Source organism: Callorhinus ursinus, unplaced genomic scaffold (assembly GCF_003265705.2).
Source record: "Callorhinus ursinus isolate GAN/ISIS: 27379988/994484 unplaced genomic scaffold, GSC_fseal_2.0 scaffold6, whole genome shotgun sequence".
Classification (NCBI taxonomy): domain Eukaryota; kingdom Metazoa; phylum Chordata; class Mammalia; order Carnivora; family Otariidae; genus Callorhinus; species Callorhinus ursinus.
In genome coordinates this window covers 9,882,328-9,910,315 of record NW_027397068.1, presented here as the reverse complement: position 1 = coordinate 9,910,315, position 27,988 = coordinate 9,882,328, and the positions used below count along the sequence as shown (strand labels likewise).

The 27,988-nt window shown below is 41.2% G+C and overlaps 1 protein-coding gene across 5 annotated transcripts; it reads left to right on the top strand.

Moving 5' to 3' along the window:
- Positions 1-3,949: 3,949 nt before the first annotated feature.
- On the top strand, positions 3,950-27,988 carry CNR1 (cannabinoid receptor 1). Of its 5 annotated transcripts, XM_073893602.1 has the most exons (4): positions 4,416-4,755; positions 6,156-6,238; positions 13,952-14,042; positions 21,877-27,988. In XM_073893602.1, exon 4 carries the CDS (start codon positions 21,940-21,942, stop codon positions 23,356-23,358), a length of 1,419 nt encoding a protein of 472 aa, XP_073749703.1. In that variant the 5' UTR covers positions 4,416-4,755; positions 6,156-6,238; positions 13,952-14,042; positions 21,877-21,939; the 3' UTR covers positions 23,359-27,988. The 5 variants fall into 5 exon arrangements, with proteins under 5 accessions (XP_073749701.1, XP_073749703.1, XP_073749704.1 ...); XM_073893603.1 differs by lacking the exon at positions 6,156-6,238; XM_073893604.1 differs by lacking the exon at positions 13,952-14,042.

Sequence of the window (27,988 nt, the reverse complement as noted above, 5' to 3'; positions counted from 1 at the left end):
TTTTTTCATCAGTCTTGTACAAATCACAGCGCTCACCATAGCACATACCCTCCCCAATGGCTATCACCCAGGCCACCCCATCTCTCCCACCCCCCACCACTCCAGCAACCCTCAGTTTGTTTCCTGAGATTAAGAATTCCTCATATCAGTGAGGTCATATGATACATGTCTTTCTCTGATTGACCTATTTCACTCAGCATAACACCCTCCAGTTCCATTCACGTTGTTGCAAATGGCAAGATCTCATTCCTTTTGATGGCTGCATAATATTCCATTGTGTATATATACCACATCTTCTTTGTCTATTCATCTGTCGATGGACATCTTGGCTCTTTCCACAGTTTGGCTATTGTGGACATTGCTGCTATAAACATTGGGGTGCACGTACCCCTTCGGATCCCTACATTTGTATCTTTGGGGTAAATACCCAGTAGTGCAATTGTTGGATCGTATGGTAGCCCTATTTTCAACTGTTTGAGGAACCTCCATACTGTTTTCCAGAGGGGTTGCACCAGCTTGCATTCCCACCAACAGCGTAGGAGGGTTCCCCTTTCTCCACATCCCCGCCAACATCTGTCATTTCCTGACTTGTTAATTTTAGCCATTCTGACGGGTGTGAGGTGGTATCTCATTGAGGTTTTGATTTGGATTTCCCTGATGCCAAGCGATGTGGAGCACTTTTTCATGTGTCTGTTGGCCATTTGGATGTCTTCTTTGGAAAAATGTCTGTTCATGTCTTCTGCCCATTTCTTGATTGGATCATTTGTTCTTTGGGTGTTGAGTTTGATAAGTTCTTTATAGATTTTGGATACTAGCCCTTTATCTGATAGGTCATTTGCAAATATCTTCTCCCATTCTGTCCGTTGTCTTTTGGGTTTGTGGACTGTTTCTTTTGCTGTGCAAAAGCTTTTTATCTTGATGAAATCCCAATAGTTCATTTTTGCCCTGGCTTCCCTTGCCTTTGGCGATGTTTCTAGGAAGAAGTTGCTGAGGCTGAGGTCGAAGAGGTTGCTGCCTGTGTTCTCCTTTAGGATTTTGATGGACTCCTGTCTCACGTTTAGGTCTTTCAACCATTTGGAGTCTATTTTTGTGTGTGGTGTAAGGAAATGGTCCAGTTTCATTCTTCTGCATGTGGCTGTCCAATTTTCCCAACACCATTTATTGAAGAGACTGTCTTTTTTCCATTGGACATTCTTTCCTGCTTTGTCAAAGATGAGTTGACCATAGAGTTGAGGGTCCATTTCTGGGCTCTCTATTCTGTTCCATTGATCTATGTGTCTGTTTTTGTGCCAGTACCATACTGTCTTAATGATGACAACTTTGTAATAGAGCTGGAAGTCCGGAATTGTGATGCCGCCAGCTTTGCTTTTCTTTTTCAACATTCCTCTGGCTATTCGGGGTCCCTTCTGGTTCCATACAATTTTTAGGATTATTTGTTCCATTTCTTTGAAAAAGGTGGATAGTATTTTGATGGGGATTGCATTGAATGTGTAGATTACTCTAGGTAGCATTGACATCTTCACAATGTTTGTTCTTCCAATCCATGAGCATGGAACGTTTTTCCATTTCTTTGTGTCTTCTTCAATTTCTTTCATGAGTATTTTATAGTTTTCTGAGTACAGATCCTTTGCCTCTTTGGTTAATTTTATTCCTAGGTATCTTATGGTTTTGGGTGCAATTGTAAATGGGATCGACTCCTTGATTTGTCTCTCTTCTGTCTTGTTGTTGGTGTATGGGAATGCCACTGATTTCTGTGCATTGATTTTATATCCTGCTACTTTACTGAATTCCTGTATGAGTTCTAGCAGTTTTGGGGTGGAGTCTTTTGGGTTTTCCACATACAGTATCATGTCATCTGCAAAGAGTGAGAGTTTGACTTCCTCTTTGCCGATTTGGATGCCTTTGATTTCTTTTTGTTGTCTGATTGCTGTGGCTAGGATTTCTAATACTATGTTGAATAGCAGTGGTGAGAGCGGACATCCCTGCCGCGTTCCTGATCTTAGGGGAAAAGCTCTCAGCTTTTCCCCATTGAGAATGATATTGGCTGTAGGTTTTTCATAGATGGCTTTTATGATATGGAGGTATGTACCCTCTATCCCTATACTCTGAAGAATTTTGATCAAGAAAGGATGCTGTACTTTGTCAAATGCTTTTTCTGCATCTATTGAGAGGATCATATGATTCTTGTTCTTTCTTTTGTTAATGTATTGTATCACGTTGATTGATTTGCGGGTGTTGAACCAGCCTTGCAGCCCAGGGATAAATCCCACTTGGTCATGGTGAATAATACTTTTAATGTACTGTTGGACCCTATTGGCTAGTATTTTGGTGAGAATTTGTGCATCCATGTTCATCAAGGATATTGGTCTGTAATTCTCCTTTTTGATGGGGTCTTTGGTTTTGGGATCAAGGTAATGGTGGCCTCATAAAATGAGTTTGGAAGTTTTCCTTCCATTTCTATTTTTTGGAACAGTTTCAGGAGAATAGGTATTAAGGGAAATACTTTCTCTAACCTGAAGCAATCTGGGGAGATTTTCATAGACTGAACTAGCACTCTGCAAGAAACCTATGACTGGCCTGATGCTTCCAAAAGGCACTTACTGACCCCAGGGTTCTGGACTCACCACCCTCCGGCTTCCTCCCCACCAATTTCCCCTCTTCCTTCAGAGGCTGGTTTTTATGGATTCTTCCCACGTAGTCCAAATATGGGGCCCAGATGTTACAACTGCTGTTGGGCTCTGGCCTGGGGCGAGAGGAATGTGGAGGTCGCTATGGGAGGGCGAGCGGAATGAGGACTGCGGCGGACTTTGCCGGATCCCTGGCGAGGTGTGGTAAAATGAAGGCTGAGGCAACCGCGGAGAGGAGGGCTGGGAAGCGAACCAAGTGCCTTCGGCGGGGTTCCTGGGGCCCGGAGTGACGTGGCTCCCTCCATCAGGTGGAAACCGTGCAGTTCTTCCTCGACCCAACTCACGAGAGATAAAGATGTCTAAACAACCACTAGCGCCGCCGCCACAACTCTGCCTGGGCCCCGGAGGGAGGAGGAGCGCCTTTTCTGCTGAAGCAGCGACTAGGGCTTGTTTGTAGGTTCGCAATTCACCATGATAAATGTAAAGACCAATTAAGGTTTGATCCGTGCACACGGGAGGCAGACGGCGGCTGATAGTGGAACCAATTAACGAGCATGTACCCTAATTTCTGTCGCGGCCACCGGGCGCACCGCCGTTCCCCAGGCGCCTGCGGCGGCTGTCCCTAAGCCCCCATGCGCCTCCCGCCCGGCCCTGGAGGGGGGCGTCCTCCTCGTGCGGGAGGTGCGAGGAGCTGGGTTCCCCGGCGGCTGCGGAGGGGGCGCGCCGGACAGCGAGGCGCAGAACCAGCCGCCTACGGAGCCCAGCTGTTTGTAGCCGGGGCATGCGGGTGGGGCGCGCCCGAGTGGTCCCCCCGGGCGGGGGCGGCGGGGGCTGGAGAAGGCGCCCAGCGCGAAGCCAGCGGGTGCCCCGAGGGCGGAGGACAGGTGGTTGCGTGGCCACCGCCAGGTAGCAAACTGCTCGGGGCCTGCGCAGCGCGGTTCCAACGCTTCGCCCGCCTCCGGGCCTGGCTCACTATTGCCCGCCGCAGTTGCCCGGGGGCGTCCTGGGGCAAGCTGAACGGACAGTGGCCGCACCACCGGCCCGGCGCGCCTCGGTCTCTCGCCTCCTGCTCCCCTCTCCCTCACCCCTCAGCCCGCTGCCCCAGACGTGACCCCCGCGCAAGGCTTTGGCGCTGCGCGCAACCGGGGCGCGCGTGATTAATGGCCCCGAGGTCGGGGGCGGCGCAGGCACGAGCCCCTTCTTGGCTTGGCTGGGGTGTGAGGGTATCCGGGAGGAGAGCCAGGTCCTAGCAGTGGGAGCCCCCGGGACCGCGGCGGCGACGGCGCAGGAGGAGGAGGAGGAGGAGGAAGAGAAGTATGTGACGCGGGCCGGAGAGGCTTGTCCCCTCCGGCCCCAGGGCCGGCGCCACGGCAGGTCCCCCGCGCCAGCAAAGTTTGGAGCCACGGGTGCCGCGCTGCGCGGTGCGCGGGTTCCTCCCCGCGCAGTTCCCTCGGTGGGGTCTGTACCGCCGCCGCTGCCAGGGCAGGACAAAGGCTCATTAACACGTGATGGGACCGCGCTTCATAAATGGGACTGGAGCGAGAGGGAGCCAGAGACAGAGCGCCCGCGGAGGCAGAGGCAGGGACCGCACGAGCGTGGCGAGGCGACGGGCGCCAGTGCTGGCGGAGACCTGCGGCCCCACGCCGAGCCAGGCGGGGCGAGCGGGAGGACCCACTGAAGAGCCCGGGGAAGGGGCGAGGCTCGCGGGCGGCGGGAGCGGAGGGGTCGCCAGTCCCGGTCGCTGTCGCGGGCGGGCGGGTGCTGGAGGTAGGGGACGCCGGCGCGCGAGCACCGTGGACCGACTGACTTACTGACCGACCGACGGAGGCACACACCGCTCCACCCCACCCCATCCCGCCCCACCCCGCCTCGCCCGCATCCCCGCGCCGGCGCCGCCTCCCTCCGGCTACTCCCTCGGCCACCCCTTCCTTCTGCACTTCTTTTCCGCCTCCGCCTCTTCTTGGCTCCCGCGGCGCCAGTGCCTTCCCCTGGCCCGGGCGGGGCGCCTCGGCTCTCGGCAGAGCTCCGTAGAGTCGGGCGGAACGTTTCGTTCTAACAGAGAAGCAGCCCCTGCGCTGGGCGAGAGGTGCCGAGGGAGCTTCTCCCCGAGGACCGGGGGATGCGAAGGGTAAGACCTGGCAGGGTTGCGTTTGGAAATACTTTTTCCGCCTCCCGCCCCCTCGGGTACTGGCCAGTGTAGTCCCCAAGTGTCCTTCGTGGAGTTCTTATTCCGTGTGAGCGAATCGTGCGTCGATGTTTACTTAGCTGTATAGCCCCAGCATGTAAACTGTGGTCTGTGCTACTTCTGGAGGTTTCTACCATTTACTACTTATTGAATGTGTGGGCACCCCTGGGTACACTGATGTGTGTTTGTAGAAAACGTGTAATTGTGCATGTTTGAAAAAATAGGCGCTTGAGTTGGTGCTGAATGTCTATAACCCATATCAGCAACTAAGTGTTCCCAAATACACCGATCTCTGCACCAAACCTAGAAACTGTCTAAAATATTAAATGTCATATAAAGAAATGTATGTCAAATAATAAACTTTTGGTGTAGAAAATATAGCTGCAGGAGCCACTCTTTTTGAGGAAAAGTAAATGTACGTTTAACATCTAAATTTGAATGTTGATGGAACCATTTAATCCAGAACTAGCCATTCGATGAAAAAAGTTGCTGTGTTTTTGAAAGACATTTCTCGGTAAGGCTCACAATCATAAATGGATCTCCTCTCCAGTGCAAATGTTTGTAGTGACAGACACTAGAAACTGTCGTTCGGTCATTTGAAAGTTTGAAAGCAACATGCATGCTTCTAATTTTAGTTTTAAATTGAACAAATGAGAAAAAAATAGTAATCCGTTAATCATTTTGCCTCCCATCTTTTTTATTTACCTTCAAATTAAGTGCTAGTCTTGTCTTCGTTGTTGCTTCTTGATACATTAAGCATCCTTGGGCATTTAATAAGAGATTAGAACAGATTTACTGGTTCAAAGGTGTTGAAAGATATCTCTGTGGGCCCCCAACTTCTTTTTTATTACCGAGTTAATATCTTTTCAACAATGGGGGAAAGGCAATTTCTTAGCATAAACTCAGTGAACATTGAGTTATCAGTGGGGTGACCACTGCCATCAATCTATTTTGCAGAATACTGAGAAGCTCAGAGCAACTAACCTTTAAGGTTCCCATAGGACTTTATCTGATTTAAAGTGTTGCTTTTCTAATCCTACCCTACTGACAGTTTGCAAGGGAAGATATACTGATTGATTTTTCTCTGTGCCTTCCCCCCCTTCTGCCCCTCCCCATCTCTAACTCAGTTAAAAGCAATTTTATCAAAATAAAAGGCCATGCATAGTTTCTTAAGTGAGACAAATAATTTTCTGATTATATGCATACATGAACAGAATCCACGCACCTCCAGATTTTTAAATGTTGCATACTGCAAGAGGTTACTTGTAGGCACAATAGCAGTTGCTGTAGTTGGGCAAGAGGCAAGAGGATGGCCGTGGTTTTTAAAAACTAATCCATTTTAGGTTACCAAGAGAACTTACTGGAAACAGATTCTTTTTGTTCCAAAGATGTCTCCCACTCCAGGCAAGGAGCAGTCCTGGCTGAGGTATGTATCAAGTGTCTGATGGGGAAAGGTCTCATTGTGTTCCTCAGTCTCTGTGGGGGTAAAGTGATGCCACAGGGAGAAAATGCTCAGTTCTGACCTTTCAAAAATAAAATTACTATGCTTGCATACTCATTGTTAGGAAGGCAAATTAGATATTCACGCCCCCCTATTTTAATAGATAGCTTTGATATAGATGCCTATGAAAAGAACGTTATGCCTAGTCCCTTAAATAAACCATAGATGATATTATTTAATTTGGTGTGTAAAGTTTTACATTTTGGTAAAAATCTGATTTCACATTGGAGTAGAGCTCGGCTTTGTTTGTTATCCACTGTTTTCTGTCTTTTTCTGTTACCCTTTTCCCAGTGGACTCCATGCCTCCCTGTCGCGTGTGAGATCGTTCCTCTCTAATAAGCCGAGCTGCGGGATCAGTGTGTTCTTTTTGGCATTTCAAAATGTTAAAATAGTGAAATTGTTAAATGTTACCAAGATGAAACTGCTGGGAATGAAATTTCTCTGGAAGAACCACTCTATCTGTGGCATCTCACAGTCTATTCCAAAAGAAAACTCCTGGATTCGGTCTACCTATTTTCTCAAGAAAGAAGCAGCCCCATTGATTGTGTTGATGAGTATTTAGTATGCGGTGTCAGCTTCTTAATTACCAAGGCAAAAGCCTGAAAAACTCTTTTCAAACAATCTTGTGATATTCTACTTTGCTTTGACTCAGAATTAACATGAACCACCAGGCTCCTTGGTTGTCTTGCATATTAGTGTTTGGAAGTAGAATGGGAACACTTGGCTGTTGAAGAAAAAACTATGATGAAATGGAACTTATAATAGCAGTTTATAGTTCACCACGCTTACCAAATGTTTCTTCCCAGAAAACAGTTGGCCTAATAAGAGAAGGGATTATTTCCCATAATTAGCTCTCCAGGAATGCTGCAAAAAAAAAAAAAAAAGAGTAATAAATTGAATTTGGAGATACCTGACAACACGTGATGAGTAAAATGAGATTTGGTTGTAGCGTCTTGAATTTGGTTAGTCAGATGGAGCCTGTTCTTGAGGTTGCTGACTGTTATTCTTGGGGTAATTATGTTAGCTCAGTTGCCTGAAGAACACAGATGAGAGCTTTCGTTCCAGCACAAAAAAGGATGCTGTGTATTCACCAGTGTAATCTGTCTCTTCTGTTTTAGTATTCATCATTTTCTAATTGGACTGACAAATTAGTTAGAGGGAAACTAGCCTTTGGGTTTAAATTATTTATAATTCTGCTTTTGCCTCTGAAAAGACCTGGACCCAGCATTGTTTGAAAAACTGCTGGGGCCAAGCTTACATATTGCATATCTATATTTTGAGAGACTGCAAGCTCTGCTGGTTTTTCTTTTCTTGATTGAAGATTAGTAGAGAAGCTAAAGAATAAGAGGAAATCAAAACCAATTGATACACTTTGTATTGGCAAAATTTTAACTTCATGACCCCCCCCCCCATCTCCAGTGCTTTCTTAGTTCTTCTCTCATAGCGATGTTCACTTTCGATTATAACTGCATGGACGCTGTTTCTGAGGGCTTGGGGGATACAGCACTTTGCCACTGAATTGTTATTTAATGTTTTTGATAATCATTTAACTCACTGATCTGTATCTTCTTAGATTAGATTGGGGTAACTATATAACCCATTATAGATCAACTCAGACTACTCCCAGATATGTTCTGGACTAAAAGAATAAATTTCACCCAGAAAATATATAACATCAAATTATATACTGCACAATTTTAGATGTTTGGGATGTATAGACACACTTGTATAAATATATGAACAAACTTTTTCATAGATGTGTATCATGGCTGACATAAATATTTAGACCCATTGTCTTTATATATCTGAATATATAATTCAGATTTTAAATAAATACTACAAACTTGGGGAAATGTCCAAATTCAAGGCAGCTGTGCAGATGGACACAGAAGACTCAAGGCAAAAGAAGTATCCACCTTGCATTAAACAAGGCTGTTCTGATTTTCCAGGGTAGTGGAAACCTGTTCCTGTCTCATGTGTCATAAGAATCTTGCAAAGATGCTAGGATGGGCATAGATACATTTGATTATAGTTTTCTCATCAACCCTGATTGATGTGTTTAATATAGTTTTCACCAATCCTGCTAGTTGTTTATTATTTTTGGAAAGAAAGTTGGGAGAAAAAAAATACAAGGTTATTTCTATATCACAGAATGCATATTAATATCAGTATATGTGAAATACACAGCACATCATAGTGCCATCACAAATACTTTAAAACTATAAGAAATATGTGAGGGGAAAAGGGAAGGTTGTTTCCTGGGGGTTTTCCAGTGCCTCCCTTGGTACTACTCAAATAGTTTGATGTTGGAGGAACCCCAGTCTCAAACAGGCCTGCATGGATAAGAGGTATATTTAGGACCTATCAGTGATAATAGGTCAAAGCCATTACATAAAGTAATCTGTGATTACCTCTAGTTCTTAACAGAAAATATTTGCTGAAATCTTTCCTGGGTCATATTTCTTCACTGAAACGGTACCTCGTGGAAAGTAAAGTACCTTTCATTATAATAGTTTTTCTAGCACAGTTGCCATTACAAATATATTCTTGAGGTAGTTTTCAATGATATTTTCCGTATATTTGAAGTATTTCCCGTATGGATTATTAACAGATAACTTCTGGATACCCTCTCATTTAAAGGTTCATTTAAATGAACCTTAATTTCGTGATTTAGTGAGCACGAGGTTCATTGCTGTGCTTGTATGGGTTTCTGAAGGAAGAATTGTTTACTCACCAAACCTGAACAAATGGGCCTGGCAGAGTCCTAGCTGTTGTTCTGAAACACTAGAAATTCTGCTGTAGCCCCAGCTGGAGAGATGTTCACACCTGCACTTTAGGAAAGCTTTCAAAATGTTGCTTTGTTTGTTTTGTTTTGTTTTGTTTTGGAATATGTGAGTTGAGACTAGTTAGATGGGACTTGATAATGCTTAGCCAACTCTTTTTTCTTTTTAACCTATTGTGCTATTATTGCATTATATTCTGTAGTTTTGAATGAGCTTCTTAAGGTAGATTTTTCATCTTTTGAATGCAACAAAGGATTTAAGTTCCCTTTTCTCCTAACACAGACGGCAAATCATTTTTCCCTAAGAGCACAATATTTTATTATCTAATTCTTATTTTCCCCCTCGAGTTTGGATTCTTAATTGTGTAGAGTTTGGATTCATTGAGTAGAAATTTGATATCTTTGGCTTGATTTCTTACCATCATTATCAACTCTGAAAAGCATTTAAAATTTGTTTTTGACTTCAGGAGATAAAGTGCAGTATAGTTTCCCTAATCTGACAATGTAATATCTATTTTTTTTATTCCTACTAGCAAATTCCATGCTATTGCTTTTTAAAGAAATGCAGAGGCATTTTTCAAAGATGTGCCAGGCAATCTGTTGTGGTAGTTGAATATACTGGCAAATGCTTTCACAAACTGTGTATGTCAGTAGTATATTTAAATATAATTAAAATAAAATATAATTAGGAAATAATGCTTTTCCCAAAGTTTGTGTTTAAATGGGAGGGTTCCCTTCTTTCCTCATTATTTCTTCATCTGTTTTTTTAGACCATTTATTTAGAGAAGAAAATTGGAATATAGGTTCTATAAATTGAGTTAAGTTACAAGGAGTTTTACATTTAAATTGGTAATAAATTCCAGTGTGATTTTTTTTAAAAACAAATTTCTCCTGGATATTCGTCTAGGAAATTTTATAACATTGATTTCTGTTGGCCAAGAGGCTAAACACGATGTTTTTAATATAGCAAGTGAACCAATACCATACACAGTATGCCTTTGTCCGTCTTGTTTGCTTTTAACTCAGCTATATTTAAAAATAATCAGCCCAATTTAGTCTTTAGAAAAGAGACTTAATTTAATGCCACTATGATCTGTGTATTTTGGTTTATTCCAGTGTGGCTTGTTAAATGGACCAGACTTCCAACTCATTTCAATGCACTGCTACCAGAATTTGTAAATGTTTTCTCTAGCATTTGTACAAGTTGTGGTGAGCAAGCAATATGTATGTGGGGAAGGAAAGCTGAACAATTTAATGCATAAGCAAAGTAAGTAAAAGATTGTCCAGAGAATTCGGTGTCTTTGCCTACGTGGGAATTTGACTCTGGAAGATAGACAAGTAGTTTTGGAAATTACATCAAACTTCTTACAAACAACAACCAGAAAAGGTAAAACCTTTGGATGATTGTAGTCCTCAGCTAAGGAAACTAAGTATACGTAATCTCTGATCCATTTTTACTGATGAAATAATTAGAGAGGAAACAGTCTGCCCAAAGTCAGACATTTAAGTACTTTGGGATACATTTCCATATATCTATAACTTTTAGGTATTTTTGCAAGATATATGCCAGCTATAAGCAGTATAAATTGCATAATTTAATTCTGTAAGTTAATTTGCAGCAGATCTGCATTACTTGGGCCTACTGCAAAATTTCCATTTTAGTTTGTTGTTTTCTGGGTGCATATCCTGTGACACATTGTTTTACAGTTCGAGGAAGAGAGGAACAGAAACAGAAACATTTCCAGCTTTAAAAAATAAGCTGAATGTTAACTACTATTACTGGTTTCCCGTTCTTTTATTCTCAGTCATCATGGTTTCCTTCACAGTGGCGTTGAGAGGAATGGCTAGCAGGCCTAGAAAGCTTTGCATTGACTTTGTAAATAGAATTAGGAGAAAATGGTGTGTGGAGTTCTCAATTTATGTCTGCATGCAGGGTAAGTACACATTATATCTTGAAGCCACTTTTGTCTGTTGGTCAAAAATATAACCGTAAATTTGCTGAGAAAGTGCAGAGAAGCCCAGAATTGTAGACCGAAAAAACCTTGAGAGGTTCCCCACTCGTTATGTTATGTTTATTTTCAGGCTAGACCACATTATTCTATTTCGGTCACATAGTAATACCCTGGTTTTAAACATCTTCTTTGGGAGACTACTTTATCATCAGCAGGCTCCCTTAGCAATCTATTTCAATGATTTAAAAACTTACACTCACAGAATATGTGTTCTTTCTTCCTATCCTCAATTCCTAAAGGTTAGGTTTTATCCCCCCACCCACCCATTTAGTCTTTCTTATAGGTCTCCATAAACTTTAGAGTGTGTTAGAATCTCCTGGAGGGCCTTGTGACAACACACCTGGGCCCCAAACCCCAAAGTTTCTGACTCCGTAGATCTGAGGCGAACCTGAGAATTTGCAGTTTTCGTAAAGTTCCCAGGTAATGCAGATACTACTGGTTGGGAGATCACCCCTTGGGAACCACTGGCCTAGAAAATCACTCCGCGTGCGCTCACAGACCACTGTGTGACGTCTCAGAAAATTCTTTGAGATGTATGTACCCTGGATGTCCAGCCCGTTCTCACCCATCTTATTTCCTAATTCTTTATCTTCACGTCACTTTTTCCTGAATACTCGCAGTTCCTCAGCTCTGTTCATAATCACAAAATTGCACCACAAAAATCCTAGTTGACCTTGAACAAGTACATACAGAACCACCTCATAGTTTCAGTGACATCAAAATCCTATACTTGCAACCAATTTACACACTTACGTCTTAACTGAAACTACATTTCCAAAGCACATTTTTCACTTTTAATGAAACCTAGTTCTTCCAGTTCTGTTTGTATATAATTATTTGCATCTTGAAAGCATATTTTTATGTTTGTATCTTGCATGTTAGTACACACTGAAATTTTTTTTAACATTTCAACTGAAGGAGATGGCACATAAGTACCTAATTTATAAAATCGTGTTTGAAGGGAATCCTGGATTTAGACAATAAAAACTTATTTAAAATTATTCCAGTAAGAAAATGATAGGAAGGAAATGGAATTATTTAGAAAGCTACCATATCCTTGATTTGTATGAGTAGTTGAACAAATATTCACTTCTCTTGTGAAATATTCCATTGTAGCCCCTGTAGTGATAAATAATTTTTCGTTCTTTTTCATCACAGAATTATGGCCTGTGTTGGTGATTTCGTATTTGAAACTCAGAAAGCCAAATGTTTCATAAAATAGAAATGAGTTGAGTTTGTTATTAGAATTGATTTTGGGCTCCTGAGATATTCCCATCTTACTTTTAGCATCTCTTGGCATAAACATATTATTTGTTTCCAGTAGAGCTACTTTCCTTTACTCATCTTTAATTACTTTCTTGAGGCAGACTTCCAAATATTCACAATTTATTTTATCAATATATTAAATTTTCTCAATGCCCCTTTGCCCCAGAAAAGCAATTAGAAACTTAGTTTTTGTAGGCAGTAATAATAACCCATTTTAACCCTCCATAACATATTTTCTTATTTATGTTTTAATTAATTTGGTTGTAAAGTACATAAAATGTTGTAGCAGGAGGAGAAGTTGCTCAACCAAAGCAAGAACTATGTCCACTGAATAGAGTAAGAAATTGATTCCTGAGGGCTTATAGAAGCCGCTCCATCTAGTGGTTGAATTTTCACATAACTTCTCTTGACAAGTGGTTTTGCAAACACACTTGCACGTGGAGAAACCCCTTTGGGAAAGATTAATGCATAGTAACAGACATTTGAGGGAAGGAAAAACTTCATTATAATGATAACTTTATATATTGTCTTTAAAGGTCTATCAGCAGCATGTAATCAGGATTCATTCAAGGTTGTGCGTGTCACAAAAATCCCTTTGTTTATCATTGCTGTGTGGCTACACAGTGAGGTTCATAACACACACCCAGGCTCAACAAGGATCAGAATAAAAAATATATCCCTGATCTTTGCCTCAAGCTTCCACTTGCCATCAATATAACTTCCATTTAACAATGAGATAAAAGATCCTGGGATGAATAATTGTTGATGGTTTTCTGTAACCTTTACATTGGGGCAGGTGCTTTTTTTTTTTCAGGTGGAGGTTTGTTTGAGACTAAAACTCAGTTTTAATTCCCTAAAAACCAATGGACTTTATGCCAAGGGAAACCATCCATAGTTAAATGCCATTCTGCTAAGATAGATCTGCCATGTTGCTGATGCACACCAACATTCATTTAGTAAACAGGTATTGAGCTCCTACCCCATGCCAGGCACTGTGCCAGGCAGAGGACACGCAAGGCATGTAAGACAGATCCCTCCTCTCAAGGTGTTCACGATTTGAGGGGGTTAGACACAAGAAAGACTGCCACAGGACGACTCAGCAGTGCCCATCCTCTCTCCTGGGAGGAAAACTCAAAGCATATATAGGAAGGGGATTACACAACCCAATTACTGGGCTACATAACCCAATACTGTTGGATGATGCAATATCGTATGCCTATCACATGTTTTCATATCCTGTTCTATTCTGTCATCTGTGGGAGGAGAAGGACAGATGGGTGGCCTTTATTACCGGAGCGGGGTGAGATGGACAACCATTTCTCTTGCTTCCCTGACCCATATCCATTACACAGGTGTAACACATGGATATGTATTTAATGTCTACAGTGCTAAGCACAGAGTATGTGCCCAGTAAAAATGCAATACATGAAGCATGTGAGGGCCTATAACTTTGTATCCATCAGCCACGTTGTTGTCGTAACACAGCTTTGTGCTCTTTGGGCATCAGGAATCTGTCACAAGCACTCCCTTGTTGGAGCCTTACAAAGGTTTACAGAATTTCTTCTGCCTTGATTCCAGCCAGCATCTTAGGAACTGGCCATGGAGAATCATCTTCCGTCTGGGCCTAACAAAACCACACTGCTCATGGTGACAAATTGAGTGATTTCAAGTGAGTTTTAATTTCTTCATATGGGAATGAAAGCTTCAAACTTTTGTTTACTAACAACCATTGTGCCCCTTTCAGACCTAAAGAAGGTGTCCTCTCCATTCCCCGCTGGTATAAACTGTCATTACCATCCACAATCCTTAAAATTGACTAAATGAAGGGGAAAAAATCTAATTAAAAAAATAGTGGCAAAGACAAGGTAGATTTTATTTATTATTTGTCAACAGTCACTGAAAATAAGGTGCTAATCCAGGGTTAGGATGTATAGCTTATAGTTAATTATCATACTTTGTCTCTGAAGACCATGGGGCAAGGATGATTTGCAAGCACTATGGGCAATATCAACAGATCCTTCCTTCAGATTTTAGTTGTTTGCCATGTAGAATGATCAGGTACTGTTTATTACTTCTTTTCCCCAAAATCAATTCTTTGCCCTTAGAAACAAAGAAAAGTGTTTTATTATATGGTTCCTGGACCTCAAAATTAAGAGCAGGGACTTCGAGTTATGCAGCCCTGGGTTGAGTTCTAGCTCTGCTCCAATAGTTACATATCTCTAAGCTTCAGTTTGCCCGTATGTAGAATGGGGATTGTGATAGCATCTAATGCATGTAAATATTTAAAAAAATAATATATATTCTTAGCACGTAAGTATTCTAATGTTTCTTGTTAAAATTTTGGGGAATTGGAATTTTCTCTACTGTGCATTTATTTAATCACCCAAATCACCCAATCACTCTGCGATTTGAACCTAGAGAAACAAGACTTGATTTTTCACTGGGCTTAATTTGTATGTTTGTGGATTCAAAGAGAATGTACTCCTTCATCGAAAGATGAAGGAAAAAATGGAAAGGTATGCTGCACCACTGGACAACATGTAGCACACTTTAAACTATTGCTGTCCTTGGCAATGAACTGTCAGGTAACCTATCTACTGGGTTCTACATATTTTATGGGCTGGCTTTTAATGACCAAACTTCACATACATGATAAAGATAGGCTTATAGAGTATTTTTAATGATCAAACTTCACATACATGATAAAGATAGGCTTATAGAGTATTTTGTATATGGACCGTGGCTTCTACCGAGTTGAAAATTTTGCGTGGTCTTTTTTAAGGGAAGGCTGCATCAATTATGCTTGATTACTTTCTTTACAGGTATGTAGAAAAGTTAGCTCTCTAAAAAAAAGAGAGATAAAGGCACTTAGTAAGAAGAAACATCAAAACAATAGAACAAAATTAAATGGTAAATGAATAAATGGAATTGGTTACAAAAGTCAACAAATCATTTCATTTGTATCATTGCCTTTTTGATAGGCTTTTCTTATGGCATCATCACCTAATAGTGAATGTTTAATCTGATATAGTTTTAAAGCCATCATTTTTAAGCCCTAAAATGCTTTAAATTTTAACAAGCTTTTAAATGTTAAATAATTAGGCATACTAAATTTGAACAGAAATATAGCCTTATAAGTGCCTTAATGTCGATTTAGTTCATATTAATTGATATATTTTCATGAAATATATTTTCTTACTAACAAAGACCAGAGAAAATGGTGCATTTGATAACTTCTATTCCACATTACAAAATATATGAAAAGCTAAAGCTTTGAGAACCAACCGAGCATTACCTACATAATGGAATTTTCTTTTATATATGGGAAAAGGAACTGACATTAATACAAGGAAGAAGATTATGTATTTTTGCCTGAATTATCAGGATAATTAAGTCAATCCTTTACTTGTCTTTGGTATAGAAGATAATGCAAAAAGTGACCAAACTACTTTAATAATTCCAAAACTCTGATGATTGTGTAAGAGTTAGAAAAGACTCAGTTGCCCATTCAACCATAGCAGAAGCATCATTCATTGAATTATGGTGTTGGCCCATGAGATCTGCCATGTATATTGAGGACATGTCTTAGATATAATGCAATTATAAGGGTCAACTAAAATTTTCCTACTAACTTTAGGGAAATACATTACCACGTTACTTTTTCTTGATCAAATTAGTAGAAACCAGACTTGTTCCCAGAAGTGAATGGGAAATAATAAATACATCCACTGGCACCTTCATTCCCTTGAACCCTTCACAAGGCTCTTTTATGAAGCTAGCTGAGCAGAACAACACAAAGCCAACAAAGAAATAAGGGGAAAAAACAGGGTTCATTTAAGCAAAGGCCTGGGACTCCTGCATTCGATATCCTGGACTCCTATCAACATAGAAACTATGAGCTTGGCATTGTGTCCTTAAAACGTTTCTACACTTAACGATATTAGAGAAGGAGCCTGGGGGGTTGAGACAGTCTGTAAGTATTCAGGAGCACTGGTCCTTCTGGTGCTTCTAAAGAGTTTTCTGCCCAACTAGACATGACCTCCTGCAGGGATGCCCAGAGATGTTGCACAGTCCAGAACTGCAAGGATTTTTGACTCCAGTACAGCAGTGATAAATATCTAAATTATTGAAATGTCTCTCTAAAACAAAGAAGGTCCTCAGTAGGGCAGTGAAGACTAAAATAACCAGCTATTAATTATATTGATATAGAAAAACCTTTATTTGAAGTCTTGTTTTATTACTCAATGCTCACCCTAATCAGAACATGGATATTTTATACCCTCAATGATTACAGAAACAAAGATGTAGGCTCTAGGAAGACTTTAGAATGTTTCATGCTGCTGATGTACCCAGATCATTTCTTTGATGTGATACTATAGTCTGCCAGTTATATAAGTTTAGGGGTAGTAAATGGAGAAACAAGTGTGTATTTAGTGAGATGGACAAACAGAACAGGTAATGTCATTCTAAAAACTTGAAATGTTTTTTAAATAATAGATTCAACACATTAAAATATTTTTATTTTTATAAAATTGATTTATAGCTTAAATTACTAGCATAAGTTTGTTATATTTTTAAAAACAGAATTCTAGGAATATCCCCTTAAATGTCATTCAAACATTCTTTTACTATAACAGTAATAAAAACCAACTGCTTTTTTAATAGGTGCATCTACGCATGTTGCTAGAAATTTCCAATTATGATTTTCCCAGTAGCAAACAAAAACAAAATTAATGGCAGCTGCATCCCCCAAAGCCTAAACTGTATTACTAATGAACGCTCAAAGAAAACTCTCAATGCAAAAAATAATCAGGTGAAAATTACTGTAATAATCCAAATGTAGAAATAAAGGAAAGAATTACTGAAATGCAGAGGACCGCTTTCCCTCCATGATCCCATTAACTGTTAAAATAGCCTGTGCACTAAAATCCTTGAACTGCACAAAATCCATGTATACCTTAAAACTGTATTCCTTAATTAAAGTTGGCTGATAATGGACCAAAATTAGTCTATATTTCATAACCACACCATGCTCTGGCTCAGATTTAGCAAGTTAGTTTGTTTTAATGAAAGTGCTTGGTTGCATTAAAGTGGGAAATTGTGATCACATATGTGGTGATCTTAATATAGAGTAAATCACAGGCACACATGGTTTGCATTACTGAAAAAAGGTCTGTGATACTTTGTCTTCACTGAAGAAGCTTGACAGCTCTTCCAGATACTAAAATTTTAATCCTTGAGGCCATGCCAGTAGGCAAATTTACCTAGATGGGCTGGGATAGGAAATAGTGATTTAGTAGGAGCTAGTCTTAATTACTATTGACAAAATGCCTTAACTTGAATTTGTAAGAAGCTAGAAGACTTGAATATAATACAGAAAGCAAAATGGCTTTATTCTAGTTACTGTTAATTCCTAAAACAGTGCATAAAGTCCAAGAGCAAAAATTCTGGAGTCTGAGAGACACGGGTTCAGCTACAAACTCTTCATCTTCTGGACAACTTACATTAACATCTAATGACCTCCATTTCCTTATCTGTGAAATGGGGATTATAAATAAGCACCTGATAGAGTTTGTGCATCTTCTATTTCTTTCATGCTTTAAGTGCTGAGAGAAATAAAAATTGAATGAGCAGCCTATGATCTAATAAGGCAATGTGCTATCTTGAAATAATATATGGCAAGAGTCACAGTACTAAGTCATGATTGATAATTAATATTTACTAAAGACTTAAATTTTGTGCCAGACACTATGTTAAGTGCATTACCTACTTTTTTTTTCATTTAATTTTTAGAACAATTGTATGACTTAGGCAACATCCTCCTCCTCCTCAGTCCCATTTTGCAGATGAAATACTGAGGCTTAAAGACAACTCCTTGCCCAAGTACAAGTCTCACGATAATTTGGTCTGCTAACTCCTAATTCAATGTTTTCTTCATTACTAGTGTTTTGACTGGTTGGAATCAGTGGGGAAAAGGAGGGAGATAGTAGCATCCCTGGCTCAGGTTAAAGGGATGATGGTTCATTAAGATTAAAAGCAGCTCTGGACCTGTACCGTCCAGTATGGTAGCCACCAGCAGCATGGGGCTATTAAGAACTTCAAATGTGGCTAGTATCACATGTTGAAGTAATAATACTTTGGGTACATTGGGTTAAATAAAATATATTATTAAGAGTAATTTCACCTTTTACCTTTTTCTTTTTACCTAGGTAGTGGAAACTTTAAAATTGCAGGTGTGGCTCCTATTACATTTTTATTAGACAGCACAGCTCTAGAACCAGAACATCTGGGTTTGTTCTGGCTTGACCACCTACTAGCTATGTGAATGGCGAATTCCTTACCCTCTCTGTGCCTTTCATCTTTGAAATGTGGATAATAGTGGCACCCACCTCATAGGGCCATCGTGAAAAATAAACAATTCGATAGACATAAGAGGCTCAGGATGCCACCTACACATAATAAGCTCTCCATAAGTGCATAAAAAGGGAAAATCAGCAAGACTTTGTGGTCTGCTTGATTACAGAAGCCAAGAAAGAAGAGGCGTCCAGGGTAAGTTCAGTGTATGAGATCGCACAACTAATACGATTATTCATAATTCCATAAGAAGTGTGAAAAAAGACAGGACTGGTGGTAACTTGCTGCAGCACTCTTTGTAACAGCAAGAGATGATAAACAGTCTAAACCTGCATCAGGAGGAGGCTGTTCGCATTCATCTAACAGACACTTAAGGCACCTGCTAAATGGAGGGAGGTTTTGTGGACCAACGTGGAACTGTCTTCCTGTGTACCTTTAAGTGGAAAAGCAAGGTGCAGAACAGTACCTATGGTATATTAGTATTTGTTAAAAAGAGAGGAAAGAATGAATTTATATATTTGGAATATCTCTAGAAAGGACCTTCTTGCCACTGGGGAGGAAAACTGGATGGTTGGGACATGGGGACGGGAGAGACTGACTTTGCTGCACATCCTTCTGTGCCTTTTGAATTTGGAATCATTTGGATGTAATATATGCATAGAAATGATCAAAATTTCAAATAAGTTAGTTTTTAACTGGGAGATGTGAAGGGCAAGTTAGTTCCTTGAAATAAGAGGACTTAGGTGATGGAGGTCCTGGCCTGGCTCCCAGTAGGAAATGTTGGGCTCAAGTTTTGGTTTTCAGGCCAACTATCCATTGAATTAATTACCTTTCTCTCCTCTAATTTTCAGAAAAGGCAAAGAAATATTATTAAATCACTGCTTTTATGCACCAGTTAATAAAATTCAGCTGCCGCCCGTTTGGTTTATGTGACCATTTCTAAGGGAGACCAGCCCTCTCTTTCTTGTCTGCTATCGTGTTTTCAGGCTGGTGAAACACAGAAGAGAAAAAAGACACCATTCCTGTGCTTGGAAACCACCTTCTAGTTAGGGAAGTAAATATGTAAGCTCATGATTAAATGATACGATGAAGCCTGTAGTAGAGGGGAAAACTGGCACCAGGCCCTGAAAATCAATGGAACAGAGATATTGGAAATGCGTATTTCAGACAGGGGAAGGCTCAGAGGGAAGGAGGAAAGTGTGCAGGTGTGACCCAAAGGGCAGCCTGTCTTCCAGGGCCAGTGAGCACTGTACCTGAGTACGGGTGGGAATCGAGAGGCCAAAGTGAGATGTGAGGATATGCCAGGACCGTTAACAGCTCTCTCACAAGTTGTGCCTATTTTCTGTGTCCCTCAAATGATGGGGGGAAATTTTCATATGTAAATGGAGTTGTTTAGCAAATGTAAGTTTGCAGAGAGTGGAGTTGACTCAGGAGACAGCCTGGACCCAGGGATGGCAGGATAATCGGAAGGTGGGCCACATTTAGCACCTTGTCCCTATTCCAAGTTACTAAATAAACAAGAAAAAAAAAACCAAAAAACACTTTGTGATACTTAAGGTATTAATTAAAAAATTTTTTTCTTTGCCTCCATGTTTTGTCTCCAATCACTAATCCTACGTACTCTTGGCATCAATGTCCTTTCCTTGGGGAAGCCTCCTTCAACCCCCCTAGTTTGGCTGATCCCAACATCATCTGGTATATCTCCAGTCATAGCTGTCACCACACTTCATCATAATTACAGGGTCAGCTGTCTGTCCTCTGCCACACTGTGTACTTCATGTGATAGGGACTCTTGCTTGATACTGTTCGTGCCTAGCCCCTTGTGCCTACCTACCACAGTGCCTGGCACATACTGGGTGCTCTGTAATTTGTTGAATGGATGAGTAAATGAATCATGACTTCAGATAGGTAGGATCTTTGTGTTTTAGCAGGAGAACTCAGAACATTTTCATTTGTTCCAAGATTAATAACTACCCCCCCCATACAGTGTGATATATTAAAAAAAGAAAAATACAATTAGGAAATAAAATGTTGGTTGTTATGATTATTTTAAAATTATTATAGGTACCACTCAGTAATTCTAATATCCTGATAAGCTGAAGCGCTTAACAGCTGTGTTTTAAACAGACATTTGTAAATAGTAAAATCAATTCCCTGGCTGTTTATTTTGAAACAAACACCAAATTGCTTATCTTAGAATTGAAGAGCCCTAAAATTTGGCCCCCCTTTCTCAGTCATCCTTATTTCCGGTGCCGTCTACACGGAAGCCTAGATGATACACCATCGAGGCCTGCTTCCTGTCTCCCAGCATGCTTGTGTCACCGCACCACTCATGGGTGACACGTCAGGAAACACTCTCCATCATCACTGCTTCCCAATGTTCAGGATCTTGGCCTCCCCAAGAGCCTCAGTGCAAGTTTGCCCTTCGTGACATTTTTCTTGTTTGGTGTAGACATTTTCGAAGTTCACCTCAGCTGTGTATTGGTCTGAATGTCTCCTCTGGGGGAAGAAACCTGCCTGACAGAGACAGGCCAGCACCCAGATCTTCCCCTGTGGTCATCTGTTCCTCTGGTTCTCAGAAGTCTCTTCCTCCCCCTTCACACTCAGCACACAGGCCACACAACACAGTCCCTGATTACACACCTCCTCATTCTTTGGTTGTGCCGTACATTCAGTCTTACCTGTGTGACAAGGTGATAAAGTCTTCAAGAGCAGAAGTTGTGGGACATGTTGCTCCCCCCGGTCCCCACCAGCGTTAGGACTCTGGGTATCTGTGACGGTAGAAGCCAGGTGGTAGACACTTCCTAAGGCAACTATGAGGTACGCCCAAGACACACTTCCTTCCGCTCGACTGTCAGACCCTGAAGGTCTGCACAGGATCACATAGTGCCTTAAATCCAGACAGCTTAAATAATGAAAGAAGTGTGTTTCTAGTGGGCGCCTCCACATCGCCAACTTTGGGTGGTTTTCTCGGACTGACTGACTCATTTTGTTGATGGAGTGTGACAAGGATTTTATCTAGGCCCAGAGACAGGAATGAAATAACATGATGGTACACATTTAGGATGTTTACAGTCAGTTTTTTTTTTAATTATTATTATTCTCCCAGTCTTCTAACCATTGAGCTTTTTTGTTTTCCCTCCTGTTAGGATTCCCTGCTGCGGGTCTCTTTCTCAGTCCTTTTGAGTTTGGCCTAATCCAAGACAGAGGTTATGAAGTCTATCCTAGATGGCCTTGCCGATACCACCTTCCGCACCATCACAACAGACCTCCTCTACGTGGGCTCCAATGACATTCAGTACGAAGATATCAAAAGTGACATGGCATCCAAATTAGGGTACTTTCCACAGAAATTTCCTTTAACTTCCTTTCGGGGAAGTCCCTTCCAAGAAAAGATGACTGCAGGAGACAATGCCCAGTTAGTCCCGGCAGACCAGGTGAACATTACCGAGTTTTACAACAAGTCCCTTTCATCCTACAAGGAGAATGAGGAGAACATCCAGTGTGGGGAGAATTTCATGGACATGGAGTGCTTCATGATTCTGAACCCCAGCCAGCAGCTGGCCATCGCTGTCTTGTCCCTCACACTGGGCACCTTCACGGTCCTGGAGAACCTGCTGGTGCTGTGTGTCATCCTCCACTCCCGCAGCCTCCGCTGCCGGCCCTCTTACCACTTCATCGGCAGCCTGGCGGTGGCCGACCTCCTGGGGAGCGTCATTTTTGTCTACAGCTTTGTTGACTTCCATGTGTTCCACCGCAAAGATAGCCCCAATGTGTTTCTCTTCAAACTGGGTGGGGTCACTGCCTCCTTCACAGCCTCCGTAGGCAGCCTGTTCCTCACAGCCATTGACAGGTACATATCTATTCACAGGCCCCTGGCTTATAAGAGGATCGTCACCAGGCCCAAGGCCGTGGTGGCATTTTGCCTGATGTGGACCATAGCGATCGTGATTGCCGTGCTGCCTCTCCTGGGCTGGAACTGCAAGAAACTGCAGTCCGTTTGCTCAGACATTTTCCCACTCATTGACGAAACCTACCTGATGTTCTGGATTGGGGTCACCAGCGTGCTGCTGCTGTTTATCGTGTATGCATACATGTATATTCTCTGGAAGGCTCACAGCCACGCGGTCCGCATGATTCAGCGTGGCACCCAGAAGAGCATCATCATCCACACGTCAGAGGACGGCAAGGTGCAGGTGACGCGGCCCGACCAAGCCCGCATGGACATTCGGCTGGCCAAGACCCTGGTTCTGATCCTTGTGGTTTTAATCATCTGCTGGGGCCCTCTGCTTGCAATTATGGTGTATGATGTCTTTGGGAAGATGAACAAGCTGATTAAGACGGTATTCGCATTCTGCAGTATGCTCTGCCTGTTGAATTCCACCGTGAACCCCATCATCTACGCTCTGAGGAGCAAGGACCTGAGACATGCTTTCCGGAGTATGTTTCCCTCGTGTGAAGGCACCGCACAGCCTCTTGATAACAGCATGGGGGACTCAGACTGCCTGCACAAACATGCCAACGACGCAGCCAGCGCTCACAGGGCTGCAGAGAGCTGCATCAAGAGCACAGTCAAGATTGCCAAGGTGACCATGTCTGTGTCCACAGACACGTCCGCTGAGGCTCTGTGAGCCTGACGCCTTCCTGGCGGCACAGGAAAAGAAATTCATTTTTTTTTTTTAAAGCTTAAAATCTAGAAGAGTCTGTCGTCTCATCGGTTATATTTTTTTAAGTTGACCACGCTCAGTGAAAGGTGATTGTTACCAGGATCGGTTATCAGTTCTCTAGCATTTCGATAGTGTACTGAAACTCAGTTCTTCGGGGGTTTACAGTGAAGAAAGCCTGCTGCTGATGTGGGGACCGAAGCTGCTTCAAAGTCTCAGTGAAAGAGGAGAGACACCTGCGGCTACACAGTCGGAACTCTAAGGACCCGTAGGAAAACACCATCAAATGAGTAATGCCTTTGTAACCACAACTCTCGTTATAATGTGAAATGTATTTGTCCATAAGTATCAGAGATGTCCATTCTTACAAGTTACAGTACTAAAGTAGAACTCTTTTGTAAAATGTATCATGTCATGTGAGATGCGTATCAGTGTTTACTGTGTGTTATTTATATTTGTCTAGTTGAGCAAAACTGAAAGGTAGACTTTCATGAGAACAATGGGACACAAGCGGCGGATATACACCAGTGAGACCACTTTTTAAAAAATCATTGCCCGTGACTATAGGAACCTTAATATTTTTTCCAATCTATTTAAATTTGACACTCGGATAACCATAAAGGTTTATTTTTCTGTTGACACAACAAGAAGAATTTGAAGACTGTCCAGAGTATTGAGCAGAATTCATTGACACTTAAAAATTTGTTAGCCCTGCATTTTCATACATGGACATTTATTGTCTTCTGGACTATGGCTGTTCTGTTGGGTGATGGATTACAATCAGAACGGAAGAGAGAAGGCATATTGACTTTTACGGCTGACATCTCTGACTTTCTTTAGTCTTTAGCTATTACTAGACCTCTTAAGACAGCATGTGTCAATCTTAATGTATATTGTTATCACTGTGCAATTACTGTTTACTTGAAGAGTACTGCATTCTTATATCCCAGGTTTCAGTAGATTTCATGCCTGGGTGGCCAAATGCATCTTCATTTTTTCTTAATTGAAAAGAAGTAAAATTATACTGTGTGTGAGTGTGAATATAAATGTGTGTGTGTGTATGTGTGTTTCTATCCTGTAACTGTTAACAGTCATGTCACAAAGTGAGAAAACTGTGACCAAGTGTAAATTGTACCACTCGCTGCACACTTGCACATGAATTCAGTTTCTAAAATTGAGTTCTTCCAGAAAGCTCATTGATAAAAATACTGACCATAAACATTCAGAAAATTCCTCCCCTCCCCCCCCTTGAGGGATTGGGTCAAGTACTACGAAACTCATCTTTAGATATTTCATAAGACCCGTGTCTAGCAAGGAATGATCAACAACAAACATGCAAGTGAAAGGTATTTACCATGTCAGTGTTGGGAAATGAGTGTCTTGGTTTCTGAGCACCTAAGGTCAACCAAGTCCATGGGGAGGTAAATCATCAAAAGAGAAGTGGTTCTAAAAAGCCCCATGGTAACATTTGTCGGCTGAGCGTGTAGCAGTGTGATCCTGTTTAAGCAGCACTGGACCCCGCTTGCTGAAGGAGGACTTACCCGGTCTGGTGCATGTGGCTAAGGAGGCCAGGCAGACAGTGGGTGAGACAGAAAAAGGCAGTGAGGAGCCGACACACTTATGATTGAGGCTTGGATGACGTACGGCTGCTTCTATGCTTCACCCAGATGCCCTCGGTGACAACCCCAGGACCGGGCTTTGATTGGGTAGGTTTGGGCTAAGGAATAGGCCTCTCCTCTGCTCCTGGTTAGCGAGATCTGCTGAAGTATAAAGATGAGCATGGCTCGCTTTCTTCTTATGCCCCAGCCTCATACTCCTTCATGGCGCCATGGGTGCTCAGAATTAGGCCCTTTTCCCAGTAAGCATTAATACTGCTTCAGAAGCCACTTGACCCTGACAAATTTTACCTACAAATAGTTTTCTTATACAGATAGAGCATGGCTCCTACAGGACCCAGAGGCCTGCATAGCGTGAGTTAAAGTGGAGAGCTAGCATTTATCTGGTGATTTCTAGCTCTCTAGATAGATGAGCAGCCTACTGGGCCAGTGTCCTTTTGTGCAGTGTATGGTCTGCCGCCGAATGTGGCCCGTGGGCCAACCTGGGATGGATTTAACTGTCCGTACATACAGCTCAAATCTGCCTGCCGGTTGCCTCACTTTATCTCTCTGGGATATGCAGGGGAGGGCTCAGGGTGCTGGAGGATGAATAAGATCTCTTTAGGAGAAAAAGAAAAGATCATTTACAAGAACTCACCAAGGTCTGGTTCCACTAAAGAATTGCCATTCTTTTGTCCCACATCATCCCGAATGCTCATCCACATGTCTCAGAGCTCACCAGGCACTACCAGTCCTCTTCTCACAGCTCTGAAGACCTGGTGAAGATGGACCTCTTGTTATTTGTAGAAAAAGTCCAGGATTCATTTTTGAAACTGTATCTGTGTGTATGCAATGTAGATTTTATAGTGTGTTGTGCTTTCAAGATCTAAATCATATATAATAAATTAAGGGACAATGGGGCTGACAGCACTAAACTTGGTGCTTATTGATATTCTAAGAAATATCTGTGAAATACCATCACATGTGTGTTACACTACCTTCATTTTAAAACACCTCAATTAGCTTGATTCACTTTGACGCTTTTAATATCATTTCCTAACCCACGAGACTCAAATGTTCTCCCTAATGAGTATACTTACTAGAATTACCATTCATTAGTATCATTCATTACCTCGTCCCTTAATTAGGCCCATTAACTTAAATATACTTTAAATTTCAATAAGTTTTACAAGGTCTGACTTCAGACTTACCTACGTTCCTCTGAGGGTAACGTATTTGTCCTGACCGTGCATTTCACTAGTATGTATGTCTTCAGAAAGGGCCAAATTCCTAACTTGTTCAATTTCTTCAGAGTAGTGATGAATCTTTCAGCGCTACACCAATAGTTTCATTTAGACAAGGAGGGCTGTTTCCAAGAACCTCGAATTTTCCATTACATGTGAGATTTATGGAAAAGAAACATGGATCTGGGAGAAGCTGCAGACATATGCCTACACTTCAGATGATTCCCAAGCCTCCCCACCAGGTCGAGTCAAGTCTATCTGGCATTAAGTGTCAAGGAATTTTGGCTGCCTAAACCCACGTTGCAGGAACTAGGCCCAACCACCAGAGGAGAATTAGGCCCTGGATGAGGAGCACTCTAGTTACTGTCCTGTTCATTCATTTCTGCCATTCCACATCTGTAAAAGAGACCACCAATATCATGCGCAAAATTAGATTTCTCACAATCTAACTGTATATTTGTATGATATTTTAAAATCTCCTAAATGCTGGGCAATGGCTATTAACAATTGTCTTGCATTGGCCTTCTGATGAAATGTTAACAATGCCTATTGTAATATAGACAAAACATTTTATCTACTGATTTGGGCTGAATGTATGTAAATAGGTTTTAAAAAAAGTCAGATGTTTAAGCAATGGCCTACAAATCAGTAATTTTCAGATAGAAGAGTTTCTTTACATTGCTGTGGCATCCTAAAACCTATCTTCCCATAAACTTAGTGTACTAGGCTTGCTGGGGATCAGAGTCCCCAAGAAAGGAAACGTGTTCTTGTGATAGTATGAATCAAGATACCAGATTATCTGGATTCTTATTTCCAATGTTTCAGCTGGGAAACATAACTCTTTATTGTCTGTAAATCTAACATCATTCCTTTTCCTCTTAGAAGAATACCGTATCGTTAGATGTTGAACTGGTAACACCCTTGCAACCGCTGCAATATCTTCGTTAGTAATCTGTAGAATACTTTGTACACAGGTACTAGTAAGATTGTTATTCAATGTAGCTTCAGTCATTAAATTACTAGAGCAAAGTAGTACTTTCATAATATTTACAATGTATTGAGCCCACACTATATTTTATTTCAATGATATAATTAAATTGTTATTTATTCAAAGAGAAAACATCCCATCATGTCTATTGTCCAACATTACCTGAAATCAAATAAAAATTCTAGATTCTCATGAAGAACATAAAATGCCTTTGAATTCTGCCTTATTTCACAGCTTAACATTAAAACACTCAGAATTAAAGTTCTAAAAGATTGTTGAACGACCGATTTGTTCCCCAAAATCACTTAAGACTTTATTTGAGAAATGAGGACAGATTGAATTAATGTAGTCATTTTTAACATAGGAAAAACATGCATAAAGCCATCATTTATATAATAAAGAACAAAAGCCTGCCATGCCTTTTTAAAGCATTATTTCATTAAAGGGTTTAGTGATTTTGCAGTAAATTAAAACCAATGTACTGTTCACAATGTGTAATGAAACTGGAACTTAGCAGATTTAGCAAAATATATAAATCTGAGGAATTTATAAACACATTTTCTGAATCGTGAGAGAGAGAATTACTTTTCAATATAACTTATAAAAACACATAATTTTTAATTGAACAAGAAGAAAAAATAGTTTGGAAATCTTACGAGGAAGTAAAAAAAGCATTATAATGAAGTTTACACATTATTATTATCTGAAGGTATGTTGGCAGTTAATTTTGAAAGAAAGTTTTAAATTTTTTCAAATGATAAATTGGCAAA

Excerpts from the sequence above, each read along its gene's own strand:
- CNR1 (XM_073893600.1), top strand. The coding sequence starts at position 21,940 with ATGAAGTCTATCCTAGATGGCCTTGCCGATACCACCTTCCGCACCATC.